Genomic DNA, 11,491 nt, shown 5'->3' with positions numbered 1-11,491 from the left:
TCTCACAGAACTCCCCACTGATTTAAAGTGGAATTTGCCTCTTAAAATAACAGCGTTTCATCAAGTGATTAAATTAAGGTTAAAAGCAAACTTTTCCTCACTGTGTTCAGCATGAACAGAAAGGTAATTCAAACCATGATTTTTCTATCCTACATATTACAAGAGAAAAGAAATTAAGAGCTTTCTTTCCATTTAAAACAGCCTTTGTGAAATCCTGAATAGTGGTAAAAGCTAACAGCAGATAAAGTCTATTTATCTTTGGCTTAACAGGAAAACTTTTCTCAGCACAATTAACTGCTCTGTCATTGTACATGCACTGTTCAGCTAAAGCAAAGCCGCACTGAGTATGCTTCTCTGAGCAGACAGGGCACTATGCTAAAAAGAAGATTCCCTTTCCCTGTCCCCCAACTAAATTAAGAGAAATCAACTGGGAAACAATGAAGATCCATGCTACAACTTCCAGTTGGGATGTGGGAAGCTTTTCATCCATTCATCTTTTGTTTCTTACATATTTATTAACTTGGGGATTTGAAAATACACACTACATATAGGTCACATTTTCCACCCCATAGGCGTTATACTGTATTTGACTGCTGAAAAGGAAGGAGAAAGACCGCTAAATTAATTTTCAAACAAGCTAAAATCAAAAATTGGATATAAGAAGGACAAACATTTCATTTCATCCTTAGAGATCAGTCTCATTGTGTGTTGACTTTGGGATTATCACTACTCATTAACATAAAACGCAGCTCTCTTTAAGGACAAATATATTCTTTCCTAGCTTAACCACCTAAACAGGTACCTACTTATAAGGTCACATTAGTCAATCAGCCTCTTTTCTTCTTGTATGATCAGCAAGAAGAAAAATCACCTTCAGAAGGCAATTCAAGACAGTTCACATTCTGAATCAACAATGCATCTCTTGAAGTTTAGCTATATAATTTTGACAACTAAAGTGAGAAATTCAGATAATATTCTCTATGCTCCTTTAATCTCAAAGAAAAAAAAATAATACAATGTTATTTCTGTCAGAGGCTATGCACCTGTCCTGTACACAAAATAATCAGACTGTATGCAACTGGTTGGCTGAGTAAGCAGCATGGAATCCAGCTCTTTCTTCCATATCTGCACTGGCCTGCAATCCCAAAAAGGATCATATGTGGCTTTGTCACTGAAGAACGCAGATGAGACAACTGAAACATATGTTGTGGTTAAGATACTTTCTCTCTTTTTATATTTCTCTCTATATAGCTGTATATATACATGTATATACGGACACACACAAATATGTTAAAGACCTCTTGAACATGAACAACATTAAAGAAAAATACAAGCCTCAATTGTCACCTCATTATCCAAGAAATCTTGCTTTACATTGCACACACGCTTTTTAAAAAGGACTTTATTGTATTTCTTACAATGTGATTCCTATTAAATAACATATAGCACTAGAGCTCTACTCAATTAATTCTGCAGACTGTAAAGAATTATTAATAAACTCACCTCTTAACCAGAAGTTAGGATAAAACTCATCTAGCAACAGGATTTCTCCATGCACCTTGCTCAACAGAAGGCAGCTTGTCCTGTGGAAATGGGCTAGCATTTCTGGTGCACATCCCCAGTAAAGGAGAAAATTATCATAATGTGAAAACGGAATGCAAATTTAGTCTGAAAAAAACGTCTGCTGAAGTTTTACGTCTGTTTTAATGTTAATTGAACTTGTTAAGCCACACAAGTAAATCAAGTCAATCTGGATAATGACTGATGAGGATAAATATCTTTTAAGTATAAATCCAGAGAACCTAAGTGACAGAAGTAGGATGTGACAAGTTCTTCAGAAAGAAGGATGAAAAACTGCTGAACATTAAACCTACATCATTTCAAATAACCGCTTCAAATGAACAGAATTTTATTGTTTTATTTTTATTAATATTTACAATAGGATTTAAACTAATCATATCAAACAATAGAAAGATGAATCCAGTCTAATTTTATGTCCTTCACATATACCCTGGGGAATAAGAATTCCTTAAGATGAAACAGAACACTATAAAACTAGGTACCTCAGAAGCAAACAAATCAGTATGCAAATATTTTTGCTTAGGACATATATACAAAGAAAAACTAAATTCACTGAATTATTTTGTTTATAACAGCAATAGCTTGATGTCATTATACTAACCATACATTTCCACCAGAGGGAAACAAACAAAAAAGCAAGAAAACAAACACTGGTTGCTAGATACTTTTCTTAAAAAGAGAAGATAGAGAGTAGAAGGGATCGTGTCTCGTAATTTTTACTCAAATAAATACACGCTTTACAACTGTCTGCATAAAAGAAAGCTTAAATAAGCCTGTAATTAAATCCCATGCAGTTCCTGCTTTTTTATTTGGGCAGAAGATCAGAGCAAATACAAATAAGTGCATCAGACATGAATAGCAGATCTGGCTGGTACTTCATTCTGAGGAATACCACCACAGCCCTGTTTGTTCAGCAGAACTCTGCAAGGAGAACTTTAATTCTTCTACATGCATTTATGGAGAACGTTCAGTTTTGCTAAATAAGACAAAGGTGAAAAACTGCTCAGGAACTGCTGGTTTTCAATCAATCTTCCAATCTTTTAATTAAGTCACTCTACTACACAAGATAGCAAGGCCCGTTAAGCAGTGTCATAACAAGGTCCAGAAACAACTCCTGCAACAGAACCGCAATGCCCTGTTTTTGCACTTATGAGTTTGCCAGGATCTACATTCACCTCAGAACATCAGAGTGTATCTGCCAGCACAGACTGCAGCAGAAAGAAAGTCCAAGTGGCTTGAAAGTCAACCGAAGCCAGAACCTGCTAAGCCTGCTGTTCCCATAGCAGCATGTTCTCACAGACCTGTGCAGCATTTGCCACCGTCTCCCCTAAATTAATCCCAGAGCATAAGCAATAAGGGCAGATTTACCATCATCCCATTGGGAATGGCATCTAATTATTACAGGGACAACTGTCCCACAGATAGACTATGACAACAGCTCATAGATATGCCTACACATAATAACTATCAATCTGCAGATTCAGCTTTTCATTTTCAGACCAGATTGAAAATATTAATTGCATTAGATAATATGGGAAAAGCTAAAATAAGAAGCTTACCATTTTCATGTGGCACTCTTCTGTCCTCTTACAATTTAAAAGTGCAGTCAATTAAAAATAAGTTTAGCAGCTCTTGAATAATTGAAAGCTAGTATTAAAAAAAGGAACAGTGATACTCAATTCTTTGAACAAGCTTGATCTTGCAGCTTTCAGGCAATCAACCCTTGAAGAAAGAAACTCGATTAAGACTAATATTAGTTAAAACAATTTCTTTAGTCTTTTATCTGTGTTGGTTTGAAGCTTTAATGTTTACCATCCCTCAGCACCCATTACAGGATTGGTATGTTTCTGCTTGGAGAACAGCAGGCTTTCCTTTTGCTTTGTTTCCATTGGAGCCTGTAATGAATATGCCTTTTTGATTACTTCCTAGTTTGTGCATCACTACCACAGATGATGTTAAAACAGTTCTGTGAACATTTTGCAAATGAAGTGCTACCAGATGCAGCTTAATTGTATCACACTGCAAACTAGGAGGCTTTCCTCACTATTATAATTTTACCTTGAAATACCAAAGAATCACTGCTTATATAAGAGATTAATAGCAAACAAAGTTTAATCTCTCTGATCCACACTGCTCATCATGTAAGTATTAGGGAAAACAACACACAACAATGGAGAAAGAACAGGTCAGCATTTGAGACAACTATCATTAATTTCCTTTTCTGCTCTGCTTCTTTGACCTAAGGGCATTCCTCTGGATGTTGCCTTCTTAGTCTTCACTCTTCTGGAGCTTTTGTCCTACTTTCACTGGGTTCTTACCTGCTTTTGTGGTAGTGTACAAACCCAGACAGCTAATGTACATAAGCAACTTTCTTGTAGGTTATGTGAATAAAATGGAGTTTAATCTAAGTAGGAATATACGAGCCATTCAGATGGCTATTCAATTAGCGCATACCCTGCGGACTCTAAATGCAGGCAGATTCATGGTTTCTCCACAGTCAGTCAGATCTTTCTTCAAGCTCGCATTTTAAAAAGATTAAGGTTAAGCTGACACTCTCCAGAGTTAACTTCACAAAACCAATGTGGAAAGGTGTTTACTTCCTCAGCATTAGTTCCAAGATTTACAGATGCTTGTAGGATAACAGTTAGTTAAATCAAGAATGGGCAAGACTAAATTTTATTAGTTACAGGGTTACATAGAAAAGCCTGAAATGAGAAGCTGTTTATATACAGATGAAGTCTATATATAGCATTATATTAATATGTCTAAACAAAAAGACGTGATGTTGCCATTGTTTGAAACTGTCCTACAGAAGATTGCTCTAGATTGTTTGCAATGGCCTGAAAATCTTTCACCAAAATGCTCCAACTGAAAACGTAACTGTTCGAGTTAGAGAACGCAAGTTCTTACCCATTAAGTCGTATCAGTAAGCAACGAACTGGGTAGATCAGGGGGTTTATGGGTAGTTTTTTGGGCGTTTGTTTTTATTTAAGTATGCTAAAATGTGAAAAAGTAGCTACCTTTTTATTTCTAGAAACTCACTGACCAAAGCACATTCATTTCTTTCTACGTATCTTTGAAATTCCATCTACATCCCAACAATGATTACAGAAAAGGAATGATATTCTTTTGAAAGAATTAGCTATTACAAGATAGGGACTTTTTATTGTCAATGTTTCAATGATGCTATCCTGGAATTGTCCAACATCTTTCTCTGAAAGGATGCTTTTCCCCAGCATATGAAGTTTCACAAGAAATCCACTCAACATGAATAAAGGACAGCACTGAGGCAAAGGCTTGCATGAGAAGGAAATCAGCTATACCTGCTCAAAGTTGATTAAAATTTTGTACCCAATCTCTATAAGATTGATCTTTATAAGACTTTTTTTGGAGGGGAAAAATGATCAAACTACTATAATTAAAATAGCCAAGGATGTTGACAAAGAAAGAACTTTAAACATATACTATTCTTTACAAAGTTCCTTCAATGTGAAGCCCAGGAACGTGCATTAGAAAAACTTGAAGCAAAACAGTAAAAACTAAAAATCACTGTTATTCAAAGTGCATCTAGCTACCAAGTAAGGCAAATAGATTTTCAGTTCTCAGAAGCAGCAGTATTTTTCCTTCGAAGAAATAATGAACAAGGGAGTTAGAAATGTCTCTAGTGAAGTGTAAATAACACTTAGCATTTTGAATAATACTTTTGATGCTGACTCTGATGGTATGTTTACCACTCTACTATCACACAGTATAATAGAATTATCTGTTTATATTTTATTTATAGTCTTCATATTTTATCATTTAAATATAAACTATAATAGTATTGAACTTTTTCCTAGAGAAAAGATACACTTAAACATGATCTTGACTCATGATTGTCTGCATCATTTGAAAGCAAATGAATCAAATGATCAAAATACCTATTTTCACAGGTTGTAGAATATTGCGTTCACATTCCACAAAGAAAGAAGAAAATTCACTGTCAAATGATCAGTCCTGAAAACAACCTTCCATGAGCTATCAGATTGCAGTCAACCATTCTACAACAGATCACACACTTGAGTCCAACGTTTAAGAGTCAAGGAGTCTCTTTGGCTCCCTCTTAAGCCTTTGAAAAGACTGTTAATAAAATCAAGCTAATAGTATGAAGGCCTAAATATTTTCTCTTTCTCTGAGTCATGCTACAGAAATCAGAGAAATGTTTGTGTTAAAAAGCGTAGATTTGTCCTCTTGAATTAAAGCTTTGTTTTTTTCACCAACACTGTTCAGACAGCATTAACATATGAGTACTGGCCTCATCTATCTCATCACAATTTCTGCAATAAATTTTACTATCAATCTTTATTACAGAAATTATTGATTTAGACCACAGAAATTCAGACAGGTCATCCAGATGGAAAACCTGGAGATCTGCAAGGGTTCAGGAAAAACTGAAGACTTGCAGACTGGACCGCAAGCCTTTTACTTAACATTGTAACTGCTGCTATGAGATGAAAATAAGTGCAGATGGCAGTATTTTTTGTTGTTGTTGTTGTTGTTGTTTTTGCAGGACTCCAGACAAAACTGTTTTGTTTGCTGAGGATAAAAGATAGATTCAGGCACTCTTTGCATAACCCACTTAAGGGTATGCAAAAAGATGAGGCTTTCCTCTTTTTACACATACACAAGTAGCATTATGACTACAGTCATACTTCAAAGTGTGGTGGTGTTGGTTTTTAAACATGAAGGTTGGATGACAGTCCTCACATTGAATTCAAGGCTCCTTGAGTTTTATGGCATATAAAATCTGTATTCTCTGTTTTAAGTCAGAGCCTTTCATTGTCTAAGAATTCCAGATGTGGCTTTAAAGCACTGTTTTCTAGCTTTCAGTGAGGTTGCATTCCCCCTTCAACTTCAAAATGATATCAAGATGAGGTTTGTAGGGCAGACAGTTCTGGAAATGTTGCAGGAATAATTCTGGCTCATGAATATATATACTTTCCCATAAAGAAGAAAAAAGCAATTATAATAATGAATAAATAAAATGAAAGGTAAAGAAAAAAACCCTAACACCACAAGAGCAGACACAAAGCTTGCAAAAGACACAAAGAAAACCCTTCAATGAACACCTCAAAAGGCCAGTTAAAAAAAAGTTTATTCATAATCAAAACAAATTTTTTTGTGAAATGAGAAAGCAAATTTAAAAAAGGCCATGCTATGCCAGCCCTTGGGCTTCCTTCAAGGTAAAACACCAGAGCTGAGCAGAAACCTTAGCACAGTCTCCCTTTAAATCACATTTCCCTAATAGCTGCTTCCCTGCCAGCAAAGAACTCCCACATCCAACAAACTGGCTGCGGCAGGCTTTAAAATTACACTTGGCAACCTACATTCTCTCATCTGTCTTATAAAACTCTAAATAAGAAAGAAATGAAACTAGTGTCACACTCCTTTCTCACAGCATCTAAATCAGATATTTTGTTAGGTTCCTCAGATTAATTCATAAGCCAGAATAATAATTCTGAGCTATCAAATTGCTTTCATTCCAGCATTCAATTTAGCTAACTCAGTCTAGGCTGAAACCCCACTTACTTTATGGGTGGTGGTGAAGGACTTTTTATCAGCCTTGAGGACTGAAATACTACTCCTTCACACTTCTTACCAGTGTTCAGGTATCAGAGTAAATCCAATCACTGTAGCGGGATAAACAGACATCCTTGCAAAGTTAAACACAGATTCAGACTCCCTCTCACTTTTTCCTGTGGATTCTCCTATATTAAAAGGAGTGACTTTTCCTTTCCATGTCTTTGGAGTCTGTGCCATGGATGCAGTAAACTTGTCTTCTGACTCACAGGGAAGCTAATTTATACCAGAGATGAGAGCTTTGTTCTCTGTTCCTACAGTGTCTAACACAAAAGCACAGGAGTTCATCAGTGGAGACACAAGGGGTGTGCGTAAATATTGAAAGAGACACAAACACACACTCTTGTCTTTGAAGCTGTCAATTTTTAAAAGGGAAGGTGATCCTGATCAACACCTTTAATCCTTCAGGAAGGAAAAAGGATTTGCACTATTTTGTTAGTATTTGGTCAGAACGTTCAAGGTAACTTTTTGGCCTGTTGTAGCACAAAAAGGCAGCAAGTTTAAACCTCCGTGTGTTCCACCTGTGTAACCTGCAGAAAGTTAAAGAAATAAGAAATGCAAGGGAAGTCCACACTCAAACCAATTACAGTCCTGGCTACACAGCTCCATGATATCCCTGATCTATTTCCGAACCCACCCACCACCCCACATCCAAGACTTCAACTCATTTCTTCCTTCTCCTAATTTTTATTGAATTATTCCAGATGTAGAAGGTTATCTCCATATTGTGTCAAAAAAAAAAAAAAAAAAAAAAAAAAAAAAAAAAAAAAAAAAAAAAAACATGAAAGACCCTGTGACCTATTCGTTCTATACTACCAGTGTCTGATATTACTGAGTTGGTAGCATTTAGATCCCCTATGAAAAAAAAAAAATAGGGGAAAAGATCAGGTAGAAGCGAACATCTTCAGCATTTATCAACTATTTTTCCATCTTAATCCTCAGATCCTGACTTGAAATGTCATCCTGAATATTCATATTAGTTTAACATACGCATATGGAAGATGACACAAAAATTCTCAGCCTTGTGATTCTTTACAGAAAACTTGCCTTCTTCTTAAATTGCACATGTGTACTGGGGGAATCAGAGTCATCTGGAACTAATCATTTCACCTAGGTGAAGCATGTAGCACTTATTTAACCCCAAGGATTAAGGTTTGGTGATCTCCACCTACCTCATTAATCCTTCTGTATTTTGGAAAGCTGGTTTCACATTGTCCCTGCATCATATGGGTCTAGGATCTTATTACTTTTGTACATCGCATGCTCAATACATCAGAATGATCATCTAGAAGTCGATCATCATCCTGGGACTGTACAAAAAGCAAGGGATAATAGCAATACTTTATCCTGTACATGGAAAAGCAGAAAAGAGTCCCTCTGTAAGGAAGATCAAGGTAGACATAAGGTGGGGAGTGGGAAGGAACATCAGGACGTGTCCTTTAGGTCATTTCACTTCCTTTGGTGAAAGTGCAGGTGTGGAAAGACAAGTGTGAGAATAGAAAGGTTGGGTGCAGCCACCATTGCCTTATTAATTTTATTGCTTTCTCATGGAAGACATCCAATTATAGTCTCAGAAGAGCCTCAGACACCACAGCACATTACTAATGTTGAATCAAGTATGAAAAACAATGTTAGGATTGGCCAATTGATGCTGCTATCCACTAAGGTAAGGTAGGAAAAAAAAAAAAAACAGAAAAAAAAAGAGAGACACTGGCAAAAATCATTTCTGGGGTAATTCTTTCATGTAATTCTTACAAGAGGCAGTTAGACAAAAGGGAAAATTAGAACTGTGCAGTGAAAATACATATGCCATGGGAAAGTGCTACTGCATAAAGCAAGTCCTGCCTGCAAATCAACCATATGGTCCTGTCCTGTTCTTAATCAGAATTACACTAGGATGTCACGGCTATTGGTTTAAAGTTGGGACAAACCTGAAGGCTTCTTAAATATAGAGCTCCACAAGGACAGCTCTCACAAAGCACCATCACAACAGAGCCTCAGCATCAAATCAGTCAAGTAAGAAAACTAGAGTTTCTTGTCATCACTGTATTTATTTGCCTGCAGGCATTACTGCTTTTACACTACCTCTACAGAATGATTCATATTAATGTTCAGCACTCCCACTTATTTTCTGGACTTAACTTCTTATCGTGCAAATGGCATTTTTAAAACATTAACTTCTGCCAACTTTCATCTGTTTACCATTCTGCCAAAATATTATCTTACATCACAGCTAGCAGAAGAATCAAACCTGACAGCAAAGAGTCCAAGCTCTAACTTCCAACAGCTGATGACATTTTAGCAGCTGATCACTCTTGTTCACCTTCGTACTTCAAATTTGAAGTTTTGCATGAACAGCTACACACAAGGGAATTTATTCTTTCTCCTGGATTTTGTATATCCTATATATTGATACAATCAAACAAGAAAGTCAATTTTGATGAAAATCTGTTCAGCAATTCTGAGGTGGTAAGATGCACATCCCTAAAGCAATCTTAAGTAACTGATGTGGTTAGCTGAAATGTATGCCTCTTGCCTTCTCCCAACCCCATCTTACTTTCTTGCCTCTTTTACAGAGGTATAAATCCCATCAAAAAAACACTTGTTACATAACTCTTCAAAGAAACACAAGAGGAAGAGAAGAACATCATACTCAAAGTATTTCTCTCAAATACTACTGTGAACAAATAAACAAAGACTGCAAGAACTATTCACCTCATTCATTACATCAGTGTGACCCACCACAATTCCTGCCAAAAGCTAGATGAACATATGTTTGATTCAGGCTCAATAGCAGGCCTGTATCAACATGCTAAAAATAATTTTGAGTCAATTTCTCCTGTACACACACTAACAACAGAAAAGTAAATTTTAGTGAAAAGAGTAAGGGAAAGTTCCTCGCTAATAGGGCAAAGGGATTTATGACTGTCCCAGTAGTATTTTATATATAATGAGAAAAAAAAAAAAATCACAAAAGTATTTCACTTTTCCTTTTGTGTATCTTCTTTTAGCCGTTAGTGTTCCACATACTGATTTAACCAGCTTCCTTTTTTTTTTCAGAATTCTGTAAGTACTTGGTTTTTGTCTTACACATAAGCAAAGCTGAATCAAGAAAAAAATTACTCCTTTAGTGCATTGGGAGAAATGCAATTTCATTGCATTAATCTTCAGAACTAAGAATGTGTACCAGAGGAACTGCCAAGGTCTAAGATTTTTTCCTTTTTTCAGTCTCCCACTCTTTTTCATTTGTAATCGGATCAAAAAAAATATATCTGGCACCCAACACTGACAAGAGCTATATCAAATCAGTAAAATGTTCCCCTACTGACTACATATTACATCCATGTCAGCAAGTACATGGGAAAAAGTTAAAATAAACTCTGGATTAGTTATCCATTAAAAGGGAAAACTAGGTGTTTTCTTCTAGTCATCACTCAACCATCTTCTCCAGCTTTACTGGTCCACAGCAGAAGAAAAGTACCAGACAACTCATTGAGCTCCAAAACTAAACAAAGAAAGCAAAAAATAAGAAGTTTAATTATGCTGCATAAAGAACTCTGCTTTTTGATTACACATTGCAAGAAATTAATGCAAGGAATTAATAAGCTCATCAGCTTCTAGAGATGCTGATGAGAAAAAGATTTAGTATACTTTTACAATAGTTTTAAAACTTATCAACTCTTCCCACTTACAGAGCATCTATCCATTGTAAAGGACCTAACTGTTGCATCTTCTTCTACAAACTATTAAAACCCAAAACTACCCAACAGTTTAAATAACATGTGAAAAAGCTTCATCAATTTAACAGCTGCAGAACTCATAGGACAGAGGCAATAAAATATAAAAAAAAAGGTAAGATTTTAAAATCCTACTGAAAGAATATTAACTATAATAAAAGGGAAGACATTAAAACCAGCAGCTAGTTAGGTGCCAGGACATAACAGAACCCATAAGGAAAGGCAAAGAATGATGCTAAGTTAGAGAGAAAGAGTGTTTTCAGAGAACTTCCTGACAGACACCACAACAAAGCAACACGAATGGTGACTGTGTGGTCCCCTTCTTGTTAAGAAATCAGGCGTCAAAGATCGATCTGCCGTTAATAAGAGGCCTAAGCCTTCTCCAAGGATTTGTAGTATTCTGTCAGCACAGTCCAGGCCTTGGGAGCCATGAAGCCTTCCGGTGGGTTCTGTCCTTCTCGAGCGAGTTTGCGCATACGGGTTCCTGATATAAATTCAAAGTCTTCATGCCTGGGAGAGCAGAAGTGGGGGTAGGAGATAGAGTGAAAGGGGTG

The 11,491-nt window shown here is 36.3% G+C and overlaps 1 protein-coding gene across 1 annotated transcript in view; it reads right to left on the bottom strand.

Annotated features, from left to right (window-relative positions):
* Positions 1-7,997: 7,997 nt before the first annotated feature.
* PAPSS1 (3'-phosphoadenosine 5'-phosphosulfate synthase 1) overlaps positions 7,998-11,491 on the bottom strand; it is a 45,665-nt gene continuing 42,171 nt past the window's right edge. The window contains exon 12 of the mRNA XM_062574136.1: positions 7,998-11,447. Coding sequence (XP_062430120.1) covers positions 11,309-11,447 — 139 coding nt within the window. The 3' untranslated portion in view covers positions 7,998-11,308. The remainder of the gene's footprint in view (positions 11,448-11,491) is intronic.

This window comes from Rhea pennata, chromosome 4 (genome assembly GCF_028389875.1).
Source record: "Rhea pennata isolate bPtePen1 chromosome 4, bPtePen1.pri, whole genome shotgun sequence".
NCBI classification, from domain to species: Eukaryota; Metazoa; Chordata; class Aves; order Rheiformes; family Rheidae; genus Rhea; species Rhea pennata.
Note: the sequence above shows the minus strand (reverse complement) of the source record. Positions and strands in the feature narration are given on the sequence as shown.